The sequence below is a fragment of the Takifugu flavidus genome, chromosome 8 (assembly GCF_003711565.1).
Source record: "Takifugu flavidus isolate HTHZ2018 chromosome 8, ASM371156v2, whole genome shotgun sequence".
In the NCBI taxonomy this organism is placed as follows: Eukaryota; Metazoa; Chordata; class Actinopteri; order Tetraodontiformes; family Tetraodontidae; genus Takifugu; species Takifugu flavidus.
The window spans coordinates 13,797,444-13,820,801 of NC_079527.1; the positions used below are offsets into that span (position 1 = coordinate 13,797,444).

Here is a 23,358-nt window from a genome sequence, read left to right on the forward strand (position 1 = left end):
TCTCAGAAAACGTTGTTTCCGCAGTGACACAAATGATCACTTTCATGTGTTTAAGGTATAGTGCAAGTTGGCCGTGATGCACGTCGCCTTGGTTTCCTCTGCGCAATAATTCTTGCAATAGGATCCACCTGCAGTGCAACTTTGCAGATGCAGATGCGGGGCCGCTGCGAGGGGTGTGTTCGTTCGCAGAGAGGGCGCAGCGCCGCCGAGGCGGTGCTTGTCGGCCGAGCTCCGCACGCTCAGTCACTCTCCGCTGCGCCGTCACTCCGGTCGCCGACAGCCTCCGTTCAAAGTTAACGGCCGCGCGCCCGAGAGCCGCAATCTGCCGGAGTTCGCCAAGTGCACCAGATCGAGAGGGGAGCAGCGCCAGAGAGGTAAATACCGCCCGAACGCAAAACTCCTCAACTTTGGCCGTTCGGGCTGCGGGGGGACGCAGACGTGCGCGGGGCGACAGCTTCTGGAGCCTCGGCTGTGGATCCACGCGAGGAGGGCGAGCCTTGCAGCTCCCGGCGGGGGCATTTTTCTTGGGGACAAAGTGATAATAACCGAGTAATTCAGCCGGCCGAACAGCCAGCAGGGCAAACCCAATGCATGCACGGCTGGCTGCCTCCTCTTTAAACCTCTTAAACACGCATCATTTCAGTTCCCCTTGCAGCCGGTCATGACTCTTAATGTCAGACTACTTAAGTTACCAGGCAGAGGAGCCCTTCCCTGCCTCTGCTCGGGCTTTTGACAGTCGGCCGGTCTCGTCGTGTCTGGGGTTGTGGGAAGGGAACATTTGTGCTTCTGTTTACTGAGCCATAAAACTTAGGCGTGCACGTTGCGCCAGAACATCCAGGAGTTTTGATCGGATGTTGTCACACCTTCGGAACCCCCGAACAGAGGGTTCGTGCTTCGTCCCGGTTGGGGAAAAGTCAAAGATTGTGTCGACATTGTCGTGGAACGGGTTTGTTTTTCACGCAAAGCTCCAATTTCACTGTCATTTGAGTGCAAATTAGAATTGGGGGGGGCACCCATCCTACAGGAAAGTCTTGATATTTAATCAGTCCCGTGTTTTCCACGACTTGCTCCGAGCTGCTTAATTTAGGAAGTGTTGGATCTTTTATGAGTAAAGCCAAGGCTGCCAAATCCAGGAGCTATTTTTACTTCTTTATTCCTTAAATATCAGAAGCTTAACAGCTGTAAATCGGAGGCTGTGTGTCTGTGTGTGTTGTTTTTAACCACGTTTTGTTTGTAACCGTCAGCTTCACGTCACCGTGGTCATAGAAACAGCAGGCATCCCTTCGGTTTACACAGTTTCCCTTCTCCAAATACAGCAGCTTTATCCATTTAGCCTCTCACTTTCTTCACTAAACCACTGTTGGCCTGAAATCCGCTTCTGCGAGTCTCAATTCTTCTTTGATTCTTTGATCAGATTCACAATGCAAACGTCTATTTTCTTAATAAAAACAAGCCCATGTTTCTGGGTCCCAGCGCTGTAACCTTTCCCGTCTGTGAGCCAGACTCTCCAGCACCTGCAGAGCTGCAGCAACAAAGCCTGCACCTCCACGAGTCTGGGCAGGTTTGAGGTTTTGGGGGTTTTGTATTGTTTTTTTTAGACTCCTTTCTGCGCTGCTGGCAGCTCTACAAGGCTGCTGCACCGAGGAGAAGCCGTTATGTAAGTCACATTCAAGTCTGAACCCGGAGTGATGGGTAGACCTCACGTCGGAGCTCAGCCTCGCCTACATTTTCCAAGAATGTGTGATTCATGCTGTGGTGAACGTCTCTGGCTTTTTGCTCCTTTTTTTTCTGGGTCTCTTCGCTCTCTCTTCTTTGTGCTGGCTGTAGCTGACAGGCCTTTAAAGTCTCAGAGGTGCAGATGAGCTGCACATAAAGTGTGTGAAAGCTCAAGCTTTGTGGGAGGAAGTCGGTAATGGAGCGTTCAGACTGAACCACGCTGGTCACGTCTGCGCCATTTAGTTAAGTCTTAGTAATTGCGCCGACGGCCTGAGCAAAGATTTAAAAGCAACTTGTGAAAAAGAAATCTTTAATGGGCCGACGTGGAGGGTGCGCCGGGTCTGCGGCCAGTGAATTATGTCATTTCACTGTTGGCAACGACTGCGCGTGTCTATAAAAACACGTTTCTGGTTTGGCCTCGCGGGTGAAAGACTTCACAGAGACGGGAACCCAGAGTTATGACGTTTCGGTGCCTCGTGTGACCAGAGGTGACATTACTCGTCTATCTGTGCATAAAAGAGGATATAATTGCGTTTCCTGGCCGGGCCGAGGCGAGACAACCCGTTGCGCGTCTTCTCTACAGAAATGTTGGGCTCTGGTTTCTTGAGGGTCGTCGGAGGCCGCGTTTCTCGGCTCCGTGCGTCGTTAGTCGAGCTTCAGCAGCAGCGGCGGAGCGTCACCGCTTTTAATTCATTATCTCCTTAAGCCGCCGGACCGCGTATTCTAATGAGTTCCCGGGGTGAATAAATGTGAAGAATGCGCCTCCCCCCCCCCCACCTCCCTGCAGCCCAGCCTGGTCTGTGACCCCCCTCCAGCAAACAGTCCATTTATAGTAAAGGAGTTTTCACCGGTCCAGGCAGTACGTCACGGCAGCAACTACACGTAGAATGCAATTTAGATTCTTGTCTCTGGTGCTGAAGGCCACATGAGGCTGATGAGGAGGAGGAGGAGGAGGAGGAGGAGGAGCCGCGGGGGGAAGACCGACCGGGCTCCCCCCGTCCCCGCCGCCGGCAGCAGCCCTCCCCATCGGTGCCTCCTCCTACCTGTTAGTCACCCGTGGCAGCAGCACTCTGACGAAGAAGGGAAACACTTTCCATAGCAACCGAGCGTGCCCCCCCCCCCCCCCTCCTGTAAACCTGATGCAATCTACGCACACTTCAGACTGGAGACTCGCACTTTGGCGAGGGGGGGAAAAAAACAAAACGCCGGCCGCCAGATTTAGCCTGTGCGTTCGGGGAACCTACGCAGTGTTTTCCAACCACAGGAAGACGCAGTCGTCGGGCTGCGTCTTGCAACGCTTGCAAAGCAGCCGATTTCCTTGACACAAGGCGTGGGCGCGGTGGCAGCCTGCACAAACACGAGCCTACTTGGAAAAAGGTCATCCCTGAGTGCACCTCCACTCCGGCGGCTGTTGGCAGGTTGTCAGGGAGACATTACAGGGTTCTTGAGTCAATGGCGTGCTCAGGGGACGCCGGGCGTCCTCTCCGCGCCACGTTTGTGCCGCAGAGCTTTTTGGGGAAGCTGTTTTGGGGTTTTGGTCTGAGCTCCACGCCGTGTCAGCGCTTCTCCGGTCGCGACCCCAGACGGTTGGAGCTCGTCGCTGGGCAACAGTCGGCTGTTGTGACCTTTCTGGGCTCAGGAATTGTGGTCACATGTTCGGTTCTACGTATTCTCGAGCTCCAGACATTCCTCAGACCTCCTGAAATATTCACACCTCCTTCTGCTTATTTGGAAGAAGCCATTACCGGTCCAAAGCTCCATCCTCGGTCCGTTTCGGGGAGGAACCAACCGGCCGGGAACGATTAATGTCCTCTCCTCTAAGTGCCGGGAACGTGTCTTCCTGCTCCAGCTTCTGACTGGTTCTTATTCCCATCCTGCATGCAAATCATTATCTAATCAGGATGTAAAGGATCAGATTACTCAGATCCAGGCTTGAAATCTGATTGAGATGATGGTGATGATGATGATGATGATGATGATGATGATGATGATGATGATGATGATGAGCTCCTCTGAAAACCGCCCAAAGAGGGTTTCTGGGTTTCCGGCCTGTTCTAGTGGTCGTGCTGGGTGAGGACAGACGGAACCTTATCGGAACCTTACCCTTGCATCTCTCTCTCTCTGCTCCTCTGGAGCCTCGGAGCCTCACGGCACTGAAGCCTCAGGAACATCTTCATCCCAGTCTCGTCCTCCTGGGTGTCACCGTGTTCAGACCTCAGCCGACTCAGCGTCGCCGGCTGGGACCTGTTTCCACCGTTCCCCTGCGTTTGCGCCGAGTCAGCGAGAACCGGTGATTGCTGATGCTGCACCAACCTGGCAGCTGAGATAAGATATAGACGAAAACGTGGCTTAAACGGTACCGGTTTTGGCTCGGACCAAACACACACACACACACACACACACACACACACACATACTGGACTCCATTACTCTCTGCGCCTTTTAGATTTTCCTGTGGTAATGACACGTGTGTGAAGACACGACCCAGTCATTTACTGGAAGATCCCCTTTATGAAAACCACCAGCAGCCCTCAGGTGTGTAATCAGCGATAAAATTGTGTCACTGGGGTGAGAAGTGACAGTTTCACAGCGGCCGGATGGAGACGCTCGGCCTTGTTTTCCTTCTTTCATTTATTTGTCTGTTTATTAAAATCCGATCGATGGGCACAAAAAGGCTCTCGGATATTTCTTCAGCAGCTTAAGTGCAACGCGTTTCCCAGAGCGTCCCAGAGTCTCTCCTTCCTCCTCTTCCCTCCATTCAGAGTTAGAATCAATTACCAAACTACCTAAATGTTCTGCTGCTGCCGGTAGCAGGATGAAATATTCAGGCGTCCATTATCAAAGCGCGTCGGAGCTGATCCCGCATCAGTCCGTGGTGGTGCTGTGACCCTGATGAAGGCTGCTGAGGAGGAGGAGGAGCGCGGGGATGTGACATAAACTCTGCACCGATTTAGGGTCCTTAAAGGTTTAAAGCTCCGCCGCTGAAGTCGTGCTGACACAAAAGACCAGATTTAAGCCTGTTTGAATCATTTCAGGGGCGGCTGCATCTCTGAGAGCTGTAAAAGCTCCCCGCTCCACTGCTTAATACGCTTTATTGATTATCGGTGCTTTTATGTCTGGATTCCTTAATGCAACATTTTACTGGCGTGGATGTGCAGCGTGAAACAGGATGTCAGAATGTCGGCTCCCTCCCTCCACGAGTTCCTGCTCTGTTTCGGCGCTGCTTTTGTTTTCGGAGCTCGTGTTCCCGTCATTAATGTTCTTCCATTGTGTATTAGCAGCATGTTTACCTCTGATGAAATTATTCATAATGGACCCTCCGAACGGCTCATCCACAAAAACATCTGCAGCCTCTTTTCCTGTGTCGGATTCAGATTTCACGCCTGCTCGCATGCGGCCTGGTTTGACATTTGAGGTTCTTGCTTCTATTTGATGGGGAGGCCCCACGAAGAACGCCGCCTGCTTCACTTTAGTGTCTATTTTAGCGCTTTGGCGCTAAATTAAACCGACAATTCCACATTTAGTCAGCTACGATTCAAATATAGGACAAAGAGCGCAGGAAAACAGGATTTTGGGTACATAAAATCCCCGGAGGTGGGTAGATTTAGCCTGGCATCGTTTCTGCCAGACGTTGTGGCCCAGTTGCCGAGAGATGTGAGATAAATATAAAAACAGATCATCGTTCCACAATCATGATCGGTCACTAAAGACTTGGGAATGAGGGGAGCGGGAAGCTCTCAGGCCGCCGCTGGATAAAAACGCTGGGTGATAAATGACCGTGCTGTCCGACAAACTGCCTGTTTCTGCAGCAGGACTTTACACCAGCGACCATCCACCTGCTGCGTGTTACGCCTGTGCATTATCAGTACATTCTTTCTGGATCCACACGCAGCCCTTTGGATCGCTGCGCCTTATTTTTACAGCTGCTCTGAAAGCCGCTGCAGCAACACAGGCGGGAACACTTTTGCATCTTCTGTCGTTCTTCTATTTTTTCGTCACTCCGTCTCCTGTGTTTCCGTAATAACCGTTGCAAACATGGCCGACGTGTTGGTGGTTGCCCGGCTTGTTTTCTTTTTCATACCCTCCTCCTATCGACTCGCCTCTGCTTCACTCAAACTTTGAACGTGGAGCGTAATTCTTGTCGACCGTCATTGATTTCTCTTCTTTGCTGTTATTATTTTTCACCCTTTACTGAGACGGGAGATGCTGCCGTGCTTTTATGATTTAAAAAAAGAGGGAGGCAGGCTACTGTGCACCCACCTCCTCTCTTTTTTCGCTCCGTCTATGTCTCACCGCTTCTCTCGCCTGTGCACAGGCGGGCGGTTCGCACAGAAACACGCACCATGTCCACCCCCACAAACCCAGAGGTGAAGGAACTGAGCCCCGTCGACTTCATCCAGCTACAGCAGTACATCGAGTGTGAGTACAGACGGGGAGGAGGGTGGGCAGCTTTCTCGGCTTAACACCCCCCCCCTCCTCCACACACTTCTATTTCTACCCACCCACACACGCTCGTTTACACTCATGGGTTCTAGTATTTAGAGGAGGTAGCTGTCTGCTGCAGCCTGTCTGCGACGCCTGCACCTCTTTCCAGTTTTCTTGGCCTGAATTAGAAGCGAGCAAATGTCAGAGATGACAGAGTGTGAATCTCAGAGTATTTCCGTGTGTAGCTGTTTGTCTCTTTTCCCCCCCTCTCGCAGACTGCAGCTTGAAGGTAAAGGATGTTCTGAGGGAATTCGATGCAGATGGCCGCCTGGCCCGGCACAGGCACGGAGAGGTGAGCCCCATCTGCTCCACTCCTTCCAGCGCTCCCTCACTCACGGCTCTCCTCCACAACGCTTGATTGGTGCACAATGGCCGGCTGCTAATTGTCCCGAAACGATTAATGAGATGCAGACCCATCGATCGCGTTGAGTAAGCTGTCCGTGAGAAATATCCCCCGCACGCCCCAGCGAGGCTGTAAATGTAAATTGCTCCTTGGTTTTTGCCCACGCAGCACGGCCCCGCTCGACGGCGTGCTGGCGCGCAGCAGCTCTCGCTGCGTTAGTGGATGACGTTGACGTCGGTCAACTTGTGCGGGAGAGAAAATGCAGCGATTCCTGGTGGATCATTTCACCACATTACGTAACTGAAATGAAATGTTCGTTTGAGGCGAGCTGCATCCTCTGCCCGGTGGTGTTTGGCACTAGTTTTTTGCCTTTTCTGTGATCTGGCTGTCAAACCAGTGAAATAATTTATTACTGGGCCAAGCCTGCAGGCTACCAAGCAGAGCAACGGGAGGATTTCAACAAAGGGAGGAAGTAAAATGGGTTTTTACTTCACCAAAATCAAGAGTGGCAGTAGGTCATTATCTAAATTGGTTCATACTATCCTACAGTAAAGAGAAACACCCATTTATTATCTTTTCAGCACGTATGTCCTCACTGTTACACTGCAAAAAGTGGCTGTGATTGCAACACAAGGTTTAATGTCCTTTTTTTCTTTTTTTTTAAATGTATATTTTTCTTCCATGTTTGTTTTTGCAGTGCATTAATGAAGAAGGCTTCCGTCTATTCCTGAAGACGTATTTGGAAGTGGAGGACTTCCCTGTGGATCTCTGCCAGCGACTCTTCCGCTCCTTCCAAAACCCTGAAGCTGCCCAGGAAGACGCTGCCAGTAAGATTATACACGCCGCAGTTCCACAACCCACTGACTCCAAGCTACTGATGCAGCATTCTCTTATCAATTCATGCCATGGCCTAGTTGGGACGCACTCATTCATCACCACATGGCTGTAAAGGCCTGTGTGTGGAGATATGCTAACTAGTGTGTCTCCCCTGTAGAGGAGGTCTTTCTGAAGGACGTTTCATGTTACTTCTCTCTGCTGGAGGATGGACAGCCCAGGGACAAGCTGGAGTGTGAGTGCTGGCTGGGCCTAAATGCATCTGCAGTGAGTGATGTGTTGCGTCCGGCGCGTTCATTTCTGCCTCTCTCCCCAGTTGCTTTCAAGCTATACGACAGAGACGGCAACGGGGTCCTCGACAGCTCTGTAAGAAGTTCCGGAAAGACGACAGGAAGTTCATTGTTGGCTTTTGATCCCGACAGCCTCGTCACTCAACCCTGTTTTTTTTTGTTGGCCGTGACAGGAGGTGGACAGGATTATTGCCCAGATGATGCACGCTGCAGAATACCTGGGCTGGGACGTGTCGGAGCTCAGGCCCGTGAGTGCCGCAACTCTCTGCACTTCGATTCGAAGGGCTGCTGTTTAGGCGACGCATCTCCTACAGCAGGGGTGGGCAAATCCAGCCCTCGGGGGCAGGATTTGAGCCGGGTTTTGTATCCTGCCAGGCAGAAACTGTTGGCAGCCTGTGGGATAGAAAACCCGGTCCTGGAGGACCGGACTGGCCCGTCCCTTTCCTACAACGTTACAAAAATATATGGTTGTGGGTTAATTATTGGCCAGAGTTGGTAAAATGATAAAAACGTCTCCCTGGACAATCCGGACTAAATTCTGCTTCCATCGCAGGTTCTGAAAGACATGATGACGGCCATCGATGCTGACAGCAGCGGCACCGTGTCTCTGGAGGAGTGGGTGGAGGGAGGCATGAACAACATTCCCCTGCTCGTCTTGCTGGGTCTGAAGGTGCTTTTAAACCGAATGTTTCTCTTTGCATTGAGTGTCCCCAGGAGCCGAGCGCCCCGGCCTCGGCCCTGCCGCCTCTCTCTCTGGCCCCCGTTTTGCTGACTCAGTGTTGTGGGTGTGGTAATGTCGTCTACTCTCGTGCGATCTCTGCACCATCAGAGTTGTGTAATCTGTGAGCCGGTTTGAGGGAGGAGGCCGTCCATCCAGAGGCTAAAGCACCACTCAAAGTCCCGCTGTCAGAAACTCAAAACCGGTGGACAGATCAGTTTGGTCCTTTGGGTGTTGTTGAATGCCAGCAAAGCAGAAGCGCTCTGTTCCTCTGTTCCTCTGCGTGTCTGCTCGGTCGCTGTGGTGATCTAAGTCCACAAACTGGACTCTGACACATGGGTTTGGCTCCTGCAACAATGCCTGGGACTTCCCCCAGGCTATTTCTGGCCTCCAGTAGATATTTGAAGCCTGGGGTGCATGAATCCGGCCCCCTCGCAGTTGTGCTTTTCAAGGCTGCCCACCAGGCTCAGTGATGTGTGACGACAGGAAAAGACAAGTAGAATCTGGATAAGAGACAACAGATGGAAAGCAATCTCATCTTGTGTTGAGATTTTGAGATTAGAGTCGGTGTTTTATTTATTTATTTTAATAACGTTGTCATTTCACGGTGACACTCTGCACGTCACGGTAAATCAAGACTGTCATTAAGAGCAGATTAACTGTGGCAGGAAGGGAAAGCGCACGTGCCCGGCAGTTTTTGCACCGACGTGCGGGAGAATGCGCCCGTTGTCTCGCCACTCTCATTGTTCCTTTAACCACCAGATGACCCAGACGGACGGTCAGCACCTCTGGAGGATGAAACATTTCAACAGGCCCGTTTACTGCAACGTGTGCCAGAGCCTGCTGCTGGGCCTGAGGAAGCAAGGGCTGTGCTGCACCTGTGAGTACCTGAACGCACCAGACGGGGGCGACATTGCTGCGATGTGAACCGCCCAAAGCTGCGGGCTCCATTTTAGAGTCCGCCTGACATTCAAGTCTTCCGGAGTGAATTACAGCAATGCAAACATCACGTGACAGCTGGATTATGTGTGTGCAGGCTGCAAATATACCGTGCACGGACGCTGCGCTAATAGGAACCCAGCACCCTGCACGCGGACATACGTGAAGTCAAAGAAAGAAATCGGGGTAAACCGGTGGAGTCATTGACTCTATTTAGAGCCACACAGAATAAACCTGAGCGTGCACGTGCTTGTGAGAGCCCATATGTGGATGCTGACACACTCATCCTTCATTTCAGGTTCCAGCGCACGACTGGGTGAGTGGGAACTGCGACTCGAAGAAGTGTGATAAATGCCAGAAGAAGATCAAGAGTTTCCAGGGCCTGACGGGCAAACACTGTGTGTGGTGCCACACAATGGTGAGAGAGCGCGCGTGTGTGTGTGTGTGTGTGTGTGTGTGTGTGTGTGTGTGTGTGTGTGTGTGTGTCTCGGATAAACCATACAGCTTATGTGTGGGCCAGTTTTATTTATCTGACATTTCAGAAGCAAGGTAGCAGCAGAGCTGCATATTCAAACGATGGCGTCCGTTTAAGTTCACTGATGTTAGTTCCTATTTCTATTGTTAATTTAAAACAACAAAAGTCAGAGTTCTGAAGTACAACTACTTGTTTTTGTGTCTTCCCAGCGCCACGATGAATGTGCGGACCAGGAGCCGACAGAGTGCAGCTGTGGACTCCTCAGAGACCATATTCTGCCTCCATGGGCAATTTATCCAGTTATTAAGGTACACAATTATCTTCCAATACACACACACACACACACAGACCAAACGGTGCCCGTCACACCAACCGTCGCGACCTTCTGACCTGTGGTGTGAACAAGTGTGAGATTTCCTGGTGTCTTTACTCCCTGAAGGAGAGACCAAACAGCGTGAAGAACGGCTGCTCGGGCGACGACAGCGACCTCAACACCACCCCCGACGGACAAGTCCTGCAGGTTGGCCCTCCTGCTCAAGACAAACAGAGAAATTAGCCGCGTTTGCTCGCTATATTTGTTCACTGGTAAATTAAGTAAACACAACCATTAACTCCATAACTACACGTGTTTGTTTACTGTACTGCAACAGATCAGCCCAGTGGCAAACACCCACCCCCTGCTGGTGTTTGTTAACCCCAAAAGTGGAGGCAAACAGGGAGAGAGGTTAGAATATACTGCTGCTACTACTACTATTGCTACTACTGCTGCTGCTACTATTATTGCTGCTACTACTACTACTGCTACTACTACTATTGCTACTACTACTGCTACTACTACTATTGCTACTACTGCTACTACTACTGCTACTACTACTGCTACTACTACTACTACTGCTACTATTGCTACTACTGCTGCTGCTACTACTACTACTACTGCTACTGCTTCTACTACTACTACTACTACTGCTTCTACTGCTACTACTACTACTATTGCTACTACTGCTACTACTACTACTATTGCTACTACTACTACTACTGCTACTACTCCTTAAATAATGAGAGCGGGAGTCGTCTGGTGGAACGACGCTGCTCCAGATGTGGATCAGGCGTAAACGTGTTTCGTCTGTTTCAGGGTCCTGCATAAATTCCAGTACCTGCTGAATCCGCGGCAGGTGTACAACCTCTCCAGCGGGGGACCAGGACCAGGGTGAGTCCGCTCAGCCCCGGCAGGAAGTGCACGTGATTCTGAGATGTGCACCCAGACATCCACAGCCTTTTCTCTGACGTTCCCTTCAGGCTGAGCTTCTTCCGGAGCCTGCAGGACTACAGGATCCTGGTGTGCGGGGGAGACGGAACCGTCGGCTGGATTCTAGACGCCATCGGTACCGCCCGTTGGACGGAGCTCCATTAAAGATGGCGTCACCTGTGACGTTGGTCCTTTTACGCTTTCTTCTCCCTTTCAGACAAGTGCAACCTGCTAGCCCGCCCGCCTGTGGCCGTGCTTCCTCTGGGCACAGGAAATGACCTCGCCCGCTGCCTGCGATGGGGAGGAGGTGAGAGATCAGGAGCCGTGAGGAGTTTGCACGCAGATGAAACGCCGCTTTAACCTCATCTCGCCCTCCTGAAGGATATGACGGGGAGGATCTGACTCGTATTCTGAAGGACATCGAGGGCAGCTCTCCGGTGCAGATGGACCGCTGGAGCGTGCAGGTCGTCGCGGATGAGAGCCAGGCCAAGGGCGACCCCGTTCCCTATGAAATCATCAACAACTACTTCTCTATCGGCGTTGTGAGCTTCTCCTACACGTCATTAACGAGGAAGCCTTTGCTCGTTTGCCCTAAAATCATTTGAACCTTCGCGTTGTGTCGACAGGACGCCTCCATCGCTCATCGGTTCCACACCATGAGGGAAAAACACCCTCAGAAATTCAACAGCAGGTGCAGATTCACGCTGACTTCTGGATTTATTATTAAAGAGAATCACAGCATTTATTCCAATGCCAATCTACCAGAACAAAAATGTAAAGATTGTGGCCAAAGATTCCATGTTGGGCTTTTTTTCCCTGCTGTAGAATGAAGAACAAGCTGTGGTATTTTGAATTTGCCACTTCGGAAACGATCTCCGCTTCCTGCAAGAAGCTGAGCGAGAGCCTGACGATCGAGGTGAGCGGGCAGCGCCAGGCGAAGCGGCACCAGGCGAAGCGGCGCCAGGCGAAGCAGCGCCTGGCGAAGCAGCGCCAGGCGAAGCGGCGCGCTCCCGCGACCACACTGACACCTGACGTTTGTCACCTCCTCAGTGTTGCGGCGTTCCCCTGGATCTCAGCAGCCTGTCTCTGGAAGGAGTCGCTGTCCTAAACATTCCCAGCATGCACGGCGGGTCCAACCTCTGGGGCGAGACCAAAAGAGCTGACACTAAGGGAGGGACGAGTCAAGCGGAGCCTGATGTGATCACCGACCCGGAAATCCTCAAAGTCACTTCACAAGGTATGACATCACCTCCACCGAGCTTGCAGTTAATAGTAAAATAGTTCAATAACCAGGTCATTTATTCATTTAGTCCTCGTTATATTAAGTTAAAGCGGCCGGTGTGGTTAACCTCGTCTATTTGAACGTGTGTTCACTCATTTGGCCACTTGGGGGCAGCAGAAACAACCTTGCAGCGGGAATATCTTCGGTATTTACCCACCAAACAGATTAACAGCAGCATCGGTTTTCATTCATTCAGCACTCGTGTTTGTGTGCACCTCAGTATTATTCTGTGTCAGCCGCTGAGGGAATTAACAGCTCCTGCTCCAGCTCTGCAGCGTGCACGCCAGTCAGCCGGTAAATTTGCTGTTTGAGGGCGAGCAGATGCTGTTCCCAACAACTGAGTCCTTCACACACTGTCGGTGGAGCATGAACGTGTTGACTAATGGCAGTTATTACCATTTGTTAATGTTCATGCCCACAGCAGAAGTTTATGAAGACAAATGTTTCTATTATTATCTATTACGCTGTTCACTAAGAGGTCCGTAAAGTGGCAGATTGTATATCAGGAAAACAGAAGAGAAGCTAATGCAATATTCCTGCGTCACAACAATCAACTCATCAGAACCTGCTTTCCTTCCTGTAAAGTATGTTAAAATAAAGCGATCTTGTGGCTTTAAATACAATATATATGAATCAAGTTAGTCTCTTGTGTCTTCCAGGGGCGTAGGTGTCAACTGATCCCACCCATGTTTGTTTGTTGTTGTCTTGTTTATTTAATTTTGGCACGCTTTCTGCGTTTGTTATTCTCGTGACAGATCTCAGCGACCGTCGGCTAGAGGTGGTCGGCCTGGAAGGCGCCATGGAGATGGGGCAGATCTACACGGGCCTCAAGAGCGCCGTGAGACTGGCCAAAACCTCCCAGATCACCATCAGGTGAGCCGCGGCGGCGCCGGCACGTCCGGACCTGTGCGGCTCGGCCTTCGCCAGTCGACTTAACAGATCTCCCCGCATTTATTATGCACGCATGAATATTTAAAATGCACATTGGAGCCATGGTTTGTGTTCTCAAATGTGATCTCTGCCCACTTTACACCCAGGACTAAGAAAGCATTACCAATGCAGATAGACGGGGAGCCGTGGATGCAGCCGCCGTGCACGGTGAGCACGCCCTTGGTCCTGATGGCCGTCAGTTGCTCCAAATGTAGCATTCATTCTACATCTCATATCTCCCTTTCAGATCGTGATCACACACAAGAACCAAGCCAGTATGCTGATGGCCCCGCAGGCCAAATCAGGTTTTTTCACCTCCAAATGAAAGTGCTGCCCGGTCAACGCACACAACTGACACTTTTCTGCATGTCCGTAAGCTTAGAGCTAATCAAACTATACCATTACATACGTTTGCATTGTGGTAAAACTGATTTAGACCAAATTTAGTCCACGTATTTGTGAATAGCTGCTAATCCGCCGCCTCGTCTCAGCGCTTCATCCTTTGTGTTGGCTGTAGGAAGTAACGTGCACGTTCTCACAGAGAGGAACGCTCGGCTTCACGTGCCTTTATATTCTGTTCTTCGCGGTTTAGGGCTTGGGACCGGGGCACAGGGAGCGCCGTGCAGTTTGGAACATAAACCCCTAGTACTGCTTTTTGTTGCGCAGCAAAAGAACCGAGAGAATAATGGAGATTACAGTTGTTTCAGAAGATACTTGAAAGTGTGTCGGGGAACAGCGACGTAGGCAATGATTCAGCCTTCTCTGCGCTCCTGTGTGTGTGTGTGTGTGTGCGCACATGTGTTTTTAGGAAACCGGAAGTATATTGCTGTATTGGTTTGATCGCAGATATGTTTAATCCTAATTTATAAAAAAAAAAGAAGTTTTAAGGCCACAGAAGGTTATTTAAGGCATGCAATTTCAATAATATGCCAGGCCTTGATGTAAAATGTCAAACGTAATAATTCTGTAAAGATTTTAATAAATCGTATGTACCTACGTGTTTATTTACACTAAATTAACTGTGTAAACTTACTTTATTTGTTCTCTTTCTCCAACACAAGGGGGCGTTGTTGTGCTTTAAACTTCCAAAGTTTGCAGCGCTCTAATCAACTGATCCAACAATAAATGCTGGTGCACTAATCTCCAGCGGTGACTTGGTTGCATGTTGAATGTTTGGCAACAGTTGCCACGCAGAACAATTTACGCAGCTGGCTTATTGTAAAGCAACAATGTAAATAGTTGTGCCCCATTATCCATGAATCTGATTATCGCTAACATTTCAGTTCGGTTATTATTAAGCTGCTTCGAAGATCCTTTCACACATCATTTGAGACGAAGAAAAGCGTTGTTTCTTGTTTATCACACCTTTCACACCTCACTCAATCAATTTCTAAGATACCAGAGAAGAGTCCACTCTCATTGTGTGTAGCCTTTAAATTTGAAATGCATTTGCAAGTTGCATCTGAAAGCATTGTAATAATGAAACAGTTGTGATGACACAATAAACTGCTTGTATGAGCAGACACAAATGGTCCTTCTTTAGCCCATGTATCTGTATGAAGAATCATCTATTGTCAGTCTCTATATGTGCGTCACAGAGACGCTTCAACCGTCAGGACAGAGAAAGAGGACATAAAACGTTTGATTCAACTGTAATTGACCCCTCGCTTGGTCAAACAACTGTTCTACAGACAGAGAAATGTTGGGTTTACGTAGCCTAATTGAAAATGCAGAACTTGGATTCGCCGAAGTTAAAATTACAGCCTAAAGAATCACTTATGTCCAATGTTATCGCAGTTTCATGAAGAATTAAGCAGGAATGGATTTATTTGCGGACAACACCGTAGGAAAGTTTTTAAAAGATAGAGATATCACAGTAACTAACGTACCACAAATAACATTCATTATGCTGGCGCCAAAAATCCGAGTTACAAGTAAACGCATCATTGAGGACTAACGTCAGCGTCTTCGTGGCCGCTCATTGGTCCCCTTGGCGACAGGCCCCGCCCACAGCCTGTTGTTTCGGATGAAACGCCCCGGAGCGTCACATTGTTGCTTACCTCCACGTTGAGGCTTCGTCAGCATCTTTCAGCGTTGCTTTCGGTTAAGGACGCTTTTATCAGCTGGCATTTCTACTTCCGAGTTCTGCGCTCGTTTACGGGCTGGACATGACGTTCAGGAGGCTGAAGAAGGTCAACTCCAGCGGGCCGGAGACCGGACCCGCGTGTCAGGACATTTATTTCCCCTCGTCAAAGTCAGACAGCTGCAGGACCGCCGACTTCCAGAGCAGCTGCTCCGAAGTTTACAGCTACAGAACTTTGGCTTATTCTGGCGGGACTCTGCCCAGAAACATTAAGAAGGTAAGAAGTCACTTTGGAATTTAGCTCGCGTTATTATGAGAGTTTGTCCCTTAATGAGACTCCAGATGTGTCCTGACGCGCATATTTCAGCTGTTGTGAAGTTAAAATACACACATTTCCTCCAGAATAATGGCTCCCACCCATAGTGACTTCTATCATTGTTGATTTTAATGGAATTTAGACTCCTTCTGCTGTGGTTTTAAACGTCCGATGAGGTCTGGTGCTGGAGGCTGAGACCAGACGTCCTCACATCCAGGGACACAAGTGGACCACCCAGACTCTGAGTCTGGTCCATGTTGTCGCATCCCGGGATCAAAAGCTGTAAAAGACAAAACCTAGATGCTGTAAGCAAGACTTTTAAAAGAAAAAACGTTCCAAACTCACAAAACATTGTTTTCAAGACTGAATTTGTACTAATTACACTGGGAGAGGGGACCGCAGTTGTTTATTTATCCAAGTAAAACATCCGCTGAGCTAAAACTAAAATGATTCATGTCCGTGAATCACAGGCATTTAAAACAAACACTTAATCTTCATATTGTGTCCGACTGGGACACTTTGGGCCGAACGGCTCAAGCCCCTTTAACCTAACAGCAGCATATTTGGATGGATTGATTAATTGGATAATGGAAGAAGAGGCCCAGAACTCCAGGAAAGGGTCCATCGTGGTCCAGACAGGCGCCAGCCAGTTGTGTAACCTTGGTCAAATGAAGCATCTTCCTGTTTCTCCATCTGCGTCACTTCACTCAAAGTCTGTGTCTAAATCAAAAAGTGACCGCGGGCTCGTGCAGCGGCGTGCGCACACGCTCGCGAGCGTGCGGAGAACCACCGCGGAGGGTCACAACAGGGCATTGTGCATAGCCGCCCCTGTGCAGTCGCCCCCGACTCCCCGTGGGTATCTGGGAATAAACGCTCTCATTAAGTGGGACAATTCTGTAAGTGTTGGGACATAAAGAAAGCAACATTCTACGACCCGGAGAGACAAAGCGGGCCTTTCATGGCGGAACACTGGGACCGGGCCGGGGCTGATTGTATGTGATTTAGTGGACCCCTCTGGACAGCTGCCTTCCTTATGTACACAGCCAGGTAGGGCCCGGTCCCGGCCCACTGCCGGCGTCCACTCAATGCCGACATTGTGGCAGGTATCCCGCCCTGGTTCTCTCGGTTGTATCATATTTGTTTTTGCAGTGGGGCTGCCCCTGCTGGTCCAGTCAGTTCAGAAGGACCACGTCTGTCTGCCTGCAGGCAGGCTGTTATTTTTATATTTTGGAGGGAGAAGTAGCAGCCAGACTCGCATTTCTGGTTAATTTCTTGTTAAAATAGCCCCGGCGGCTTGAACACACGGCGCACGTGTGATGTCAGGGACCTGCTGGACCGGTCGATGACGTGTGGTGCAGGCGTGGAGGGGGGGGGGGATCCTCCTGAGTAATGTGGCGTTAACCTCACTGACGTGTTTTTGTGTTTCGTTTCCTCCTGACAGGGAGGAGGCCTGCAGAAATGGAAACCCCTCACTCAGTCACCGGAACCACAAAGGTACGGTCCCCCCCATCATCCACTGGAAACCAATAAAACTGGTTTATTATTTTAAAAAAAAGAGTCCTCCTTCAACCCACGTTTAAACAAAACATCACCAGGGCTGCAGACCCCCCTTCCTGTTCTGTGAATTTTAAAATAGTTCTTTACCACCTGTCTGCGTTAACCCACTTCCCTTTTTCGTCGTTCACTGACGCCGCCTGTTGCGTCAGAACTTTACAGCTTAATCTGATCTTTCTAGAAGTGATTTGAATCGCCTTCGCAGAGTTTAGAAGATGGAGAAATGTCAAAACTGTGTTTTTCTTTGCCTTCTCAGAAAGGTTGTGGTTCTGCAGAAGACGGACGAGGAGGCGTTTGGGTTCGAGATCCAGGTAGGAAAACTCTTTATCTAAGAGGGCCGCTTTAATCTGCTGCATCTCCGCCTGCCGACGGCGCCTAAACGACCGAAACATCCGCGTTTTCATCCTCAAAGTTTCCTAATCCGAACGTCTGCCGGAGGGGGCGAAAGGTCGCGCTTCAGCTCCACTCGCCCCTTGATGTCGATCCCATGACTCCGGAGGACATGGAAATAGTTGTATTTTTTCCCTCCTTCCCAGCATTTATTTTGAGCACTGCGGTTTGCTCACACACTTAATACACACACTCGCCCAGAAAACCGCCCCCTTGACCTTGGATTCACTCGCCCCGGAGTGCTGCCTCACCCGTCTCGCTCAAACGGCTCAAAGTGTTGGGTTCATTTGCTGTGACAGCCGGCAAACATTCTTAGAATCGGGGTTCTGTGTCAAGACATATTGTTCTATTCCTGGCTTGGATGGCGGTTCCCACCCTTCCTGCCCGCCCGTGGCCAAGAGGAAGCGAGAAGATGAGGTCCGGCTTTGCTGTCGGACACAGAGCGACGGGACCCGCTGTCTCGTGTTAGCTGGTGGTTTCGCTCCCCGCCCCCATCCAGCATGTAAATGTGATATTTGCTCTTCAGTGTTTGCATGTTTATCTTTCATCTTTGGGCACAGTGAACCAGCAGCTTTAGAGCCGTTAAACATTATCACGAGAGCCATCAACAGTTGCGAGCAGATGGGAAGGCGTTGCTTGTACCAGTGTCTCGCCCTGTTTGTCTTGAGCGCCACTCGATCCGCACGTTGGCTCATGGTGGTGGTGACAAGAGGAAGTTTATCTGTTGCCCAAAGAAACCGCGTTAACAGAAACTAGGAAGCGCACGCAAATGCGCTGTCAGATAACACTGTTGACTGGGCTCATATGACTAATGTCAGTCAACATCGCCTGATTTTCACCCACGCGGTTGCCGTGGCGACGGGTTTTGGACCGGAATATTTGTTTGCACGTGTGTGTTTCCACGCAGCAGATTATGATAACAGATTATGGGCCCGCGTGTCCTAATATCACCTCTCACGCGGCTCTTCTGCTCCTTCCAGACCTACGGCCTGCACCACCCAGACCAAAACTCAGTGGAGATGTGCACGTTCGTGTGCAAGGTGCACGACGACAGCCCGGCCCAGCAGGCAGGGCTTAAAGTCGGTGAGTTCTCAACCAAGTCTGTAATAATCTGGAAAATATTTCCGAGAACTGAGAGGAAGTGACGGAAGTGTCTGTTTGGGGAAGCTCAGATATGACGGTGCCTCCTTGTTCCCCTGTCAAAGGGGGTCGACGCAGGTCATTTTTCTGCTCGATTCTTATCAGAAACACATTAAACTGCAGGAAGGAGCATCAACCTTGGGCTCGGCGCCTTGCCTCCCCCCCCCCCCCCCCCCGTCTAAACGTCACTTCAGTTTCACTTCCTACATTCCTCACATGCTGGGTCCATTGTTCGCCGCCTCCCGCTGCTCAGGCGATGACCTCATCGCGTCCGACAGTCTTAAGGTGTTTTCTGAGAGGGCCCGAAAATGGGCTTTTGTGTCGGAGCCTCACAAAGGCCGCGGTCACGCATGACTTCACGCCGCGGCCGCAGGCTTCACGCGTCCAACCCTGCAAACAACCCAAACCTGAACGCACTTAAAGAGTTTTAGAATGGTTCCACATCTTTTAAAAAAAAAAAAAAAAGCTTCCAGTGAGGTGACTGCGGTCAGCCATGTGCACGTTTGCCACGTGTGCACACGCAGATTCCTCCACATTTGTGCCGCACATGTGTCGCGTTTGAAATTAAGCAAAGGCCTGGCAGATAACCGAGGCCCGAAGTGTTCGGGGAACTGGTCTTTAACACACGTGTCGTCTCTCTGTGTCTCTGTGTGTGTGTGTGGTGTGTGTGTGTGTGTGTGTGTGTGTGCACGCGCAGGGGACACCATCGCGAGCGTGAACGAGAACCTGGTGGATGGATTCCGGCACAAGGAGATCGTCCAACTCATCAGGGCCTGTGGCAACACCGTCAGGTAGGAACGACTCACCCAAACCATCTGTTCCCCCCCAAAAATGGGCTTTAATAGGTTTTAACTGAAGGTTTTTCTGCTTTAGTAAAAAAAAAACAAATGTCAAATTATGCAACATTTCCACAAGACTGTGTTGTTTTATTGACACAGTCGACCAATTAGGCCCAAAAGGTTTATGGGGCGGGAGTGGAAATGTTCTGCGCTCCGCTTAGAGCTTGAGTTTAAGGGCCGAGTGGGAGTTTTAACTTGAACTACCACAACTACCACTTCCACATTCTCACCATGTCGATTCAAATAAGGCAATTAGCGAGACGAGTCCACGAGCCTTTGGAGCTGCTGCGAATATGGGCGAGGTGAACCACATCCAAGCAGATTTACGGACCGGCGTCGTCACATTAGACGCAGTTTCAGTCTGTTTAAAGTGTTTAAGCACTAAACGGGCTCTACAACTGGGTCATGTGGTTCAAAGGTTCTCAGACTAAAGCGACCAAAATGGTTTCCCACCGCTGCCTCATGAAAGGAGCCTTTCATATGGTCGCGCCCCTGTTTTCTGTTATTACTGCCGTACTTCCTGTGTTCATCCTGGTTTTTACCCTCTCAGGCTGGAGACGGTCTACAGCGACTCCATCAGGAAAGCGGAGCTGGAGGCCCGGCTGTCGTACCTGAAGGTAACGATGGCGTGTCCACCCCCCTCTACACACACGTTACACGCCGGGCCTCTGCACAGGGCCCCCCCCCACCTGTCTCTACAGCCGCAGCAGCACCTGTTGCGTAAGCAGCTTCTACCAAAAGGCCGGCCGGCTGCTGCAGACATTCTCAGGCCCGAGCGAGCGCACGTTACCCCGAGATTACAGCAGCTGTCCCGCATCAGTGCATTTAGTGCGTGAGAGCCGCTAAAACATATGTCCGCCCAGGGAGTAAATCCAGCATTTAAAAGATTAAAGCGCTTCCCATCAAAATGTGGGTGGAATGATTCTTTCTTGAGAGATGGCGTGGATGCACACACAGCCAATGCACCTCGTTTGATGTCACCTGAGAGCAAATGTATGTTTTCCATTAGATCAATCCTGGTTTTTCCTCTCTTTTTCAGCAAACGCTTCATGAGAAATGGGATGAATATCGCTCACTGATGGTGCAGGAGCAGCGACTCGTCCATGGTGGGTTTCATGCAAGTGGCTGAAGACGGGGGGGGGGGGGGTGTAGAACCTTTGTAAGTTAAGTTGTTTTCACCTGTAGGGATCGTGATGAGCGACGCTGCCGTGTACGAGTCCCTGGAATCCGCCGGCCTGTACGGAAGCCTCGGCGCCCCCAGCCCCGCCGCCCAGAGAGCCCTGCGCAGCACGGGCAGCACCAGCACGGGCAGCAGCGCCAGCATCCTTAGCACGGCCACCGAGGACGACCCCCTCTACCAGACGTGCCTGCACCAGCCGGACGGCAGCGCCGGCTCCGAGAGCGCCGCCGCCGACCGGAAAAAGGAGCCGCTGAGGTCGCTGCGTCTCCGGCCGGCCAGCGAGCTCTTCGCCACGGCCAAGACGCAGCTGAGCCGCAGCGCCAGCACGCGCAGCTACGTGAGGGGGCCCGCCTCCGCGTCGGCGCCGGGGGAGAAGGCGGGGGGGTTCAACTCGCTGCAGAGGAAGCCCAAACCGAAGAGCTTCCGCAGGCGCCTCCTTAAATTCATCCCCGGGTTGAACCAGCCGATGGAGGAGGAGGAGAGCAAACTGTGACTGTGTTACTGGTCACAAACAACCAAAGACCGTTAAAAAATAACCAGCAGCAACAGACTGAAGAGAGGAGGACCACAGGGGCACCGTTGGGCTGCAGGTCCTGGCTGTACATATCCTGGTTTTGATTGTTTGGGGGGGTTTTTTAAGTTATTTATTTATTTTTTTGATTGTCATTTGTTTGTGTACAGAGGTTGAACCGCATGCACTCACTTTTCTTTTGACTGCTGATAAGTGATCGGTTTGTCGCCTTGGCCTGAGACGGATTCTATTTTTACCCGCCTAAGTCATCTTTCCAGAAAAAATAATGAATAAAAAAAAAAAAATGCATTTATGACCCGCTTTTTATTTTATTTGTTTGGTGCCAGAAACATTTGGTTCCCACAACTGTCGGCGCTAATTGCAGCTGCAGAGTTTAAATTAGCTCGTGCGCGTGTGTTGCGTAGCTTCCTTGGCGGGGGCGTTTCCTGCTGCATGTGATGTTCCTAAATGCATCGAGGCTTTGTGCTTCCACGGCTCTAAACCAGGTTAGCGGTTTTGGTCGGCGGGCCCGATTCTGCGGCGGGACGTGTCCAGAATGGAGGCCGTTGTGGACGTAATGACACCGCTGATTGTTGGGAGAAAAGTGAGGAATGTGCAGCATGACCCGAACATTCCAAACAGCCTTTCAGCTCCGTTCCTTCATCGGTGCTGCCGTATTCCCAGGATGGCTTCAGTTGCCCCTAAAGCTCCTGCAAGTGTGTGTTTGTGTGTGTTTGGGCGGGGGTTGTTAGGTCTTTTCAGTCCTGCTCCCCGGCTGACCTGTGAGGTCGTGGCGGTCACTCTCCAATAGCTCGGCAGCTTTTGTCCTCTGGCTGCTCATTCACACGCAGGAGCATCGATGATGGCGGACGCTCCTGTGTTGGAGCCGGGCCCTCGCCGCGGCCCTCTGTGACAACGTTAATGACGAGCATTCAGGGGTGGGGGGGGAGGGGGGGTGGAAAGGATGACGTGAGGGGTCGTTATGCAAATCTGAAACATTGTTCTTGTGCGAATGTGGTGAAGGAATAATGAGCCGATAACGACGCGAGATGGTTTAGCGTTAAGAGGGGCCGTTTACCGGAGTCGGGGGGGCCGAGGGGGAGGCGGTCGCTGGGGAAGACTGTTCTAAACCTTTGGTTTTCACCCTCCTGCTGAAACGGCCTTGACGCCGACCGAGGGCTGAATTTTATCTGTCCGCAGCAGCTTGTTTGAGCCTGAACCGCACACGCGCCGCGTCTGTCTCCAGCCTTTTTATTAAAAGTCAACATCATAAATCAGATTTAAGTGGACTTTAAATGTGCCCTCAGTCGGAAGCCCACAAAGGTCGCCATGACACTATGTGAAAAGCATTAGTTTGACCAGAAAGAGTCCGTTCCTGCGTGTTCAACCCACACGAGCTGCTTCACGGCATAAAAACCGGACCAGCTGACACCAGACGAAGTTCTGAACCTTCTGGACGGACGAGCCCTCGAGCAGGAACTCCCCCTCCACTCCTCCCCCGTCCCTCTTCGTCTCTATCGACATCACCAGGCCCGAGTGTGGCTTCTTTTTACGAGCTTCATTTTCATACAATTGGAGGAAGTCGCATGACCACGACTGCAGCATCTGACCTTTGATGATGTCACCTGACGGCTCCAGCGTGTCGCGGGACATTGAACATGATACATTTGGCACCATCGGTCTCATATCAGGAGCGAGTTTACATGAGGAAACAGGAAGGCGCGGTCTTGGTGAAACCCTTCAGATGGCGTCGTCCATCACACGCGTGACGTGTGTCACAGCCTCTGATGATCCGCTTCCCCCGCAGGTTTAATTAATGGACGAGCGCAGATGCTCCTATTGGTTAAAAATAAGGAAGCGGCCACGACTTTGAGCTCAAAACATGAACAGAAAAGGAAAGAAAACCCACAAATTTCAGACTTTCGCAAGAAACAAACGGCGCGTGAGATAAGCTGGCACGCAGAAGAGGAAGTCTGGGTGTCATGAAAGACGGGCGTCACGACTGCGACATAAGGAACCCGAGTCGCCGGAAACTGAATGTAGAGATAAGAGAAAAGTCAGTTTGGCCCATCTTGCACAAACTTTTC

The 23,358-nt window shown here is 50.8% G+C and overlaps 2 protein-coding genes across 5 annotated transcripts; both read left to right on the top strand.

The window, feature by feature from the left end:
• The first annotated feature begins 143 nt into the window (after positions 1-143).
• On the top strand, positions 144-14,290 carry dgkaa (diacylglycerol kinase, alpha a). 3 transcript variants are annotated; one of them, XM_057040615.1, is made up of 24 exons: positions 144-374; positions 6,032-6,135; positions 6,417-6,493; positions 7,242-7,371; positions 7,539-7,613; positions 7,695-7,744; positions 7,842-7,916; positions 8,222-8,338; positions 9,149-9,266; positions 9,423-9,511; positions 9,624-9,743; positions 10,010-10,108; positions 10,240-10,320; positions 10,451-10,524; positions 10,933-11,007; positions 11,097-11,182; positions 11,264-11,353; positions 11,428-11,588; positions 11,673-11,737; positions 11,872-11,962; positions 12,097-12,283; positions 13,084-13,201; positions 13,366-13,426; positions 13,506-14,290. In XM_057040615.1, the coding sequence occupies exons 2-24, from the start codon at positions 6,060-6,062 to the stop codon at positions 13,581-13,583; spliced, it is 2,193 nt and encodes a 730-aa protein (XP_056896595.1). In that variant the 5' UTR covers positions 144-374; positions 6,032-6,059; the 3' UTR covers positions 13,584-14,290. The 3 variants fall into 3 exon arrangements, with proteins under 3 accessions (XP_056896595.1, XP_056896596.1, XP_056896597.1); XM_057040616.1 differs by lacking the exons at positions 144-374; positions 6,417-6,493; XM_057040617.1 differs by lacking the exons at positions 144-374; positions 6,032-6,135 and having other exon boundaries at positions 6,490-6,630.
• Positions 14,291-15,301: 1,011 nt separating this feature from the next.
• tamalin (trafficking regulator and scaffold protein tamalin) lies at positions 15,302-21,587 on the top strand. Of its 2 annotated transcripts, XM_057040698.1 has the most exons (9): positions 15,355-15,618; positions 15,800-15,962; positions 17,099-17,151; positions 17,468-17,522; positions 18,582-18,684; positions 19,439-19,532; positions 20,131-20,197; positions 20,620-20,686; positions 20,766-21,587. In XM_057040698.1, exons 2-9 carry the CDS (start codon positions 15,912-15,914, stop codon positions 21,251-21,253), a joined length of 978 nt encoding a protein of 325 aa, XP_056896678.1. In that variant the 5' UTR covers positions 15,355-15,618; positions 15,800-15,911; the 3' UTR covers positions 21,254-21,587. The 2 variants fall into 2 exon arrangements, with proteins under 2 accessions (XP_056896677.1, XP_056896678.1); XM_057040697.1 differs by lacking the exon at positions 15,800-15,962 and having other exon boundaries at positions 15,302-15,618.
• Positions 21,588-23,358: the final 1,771 nt, after the last annotated feature.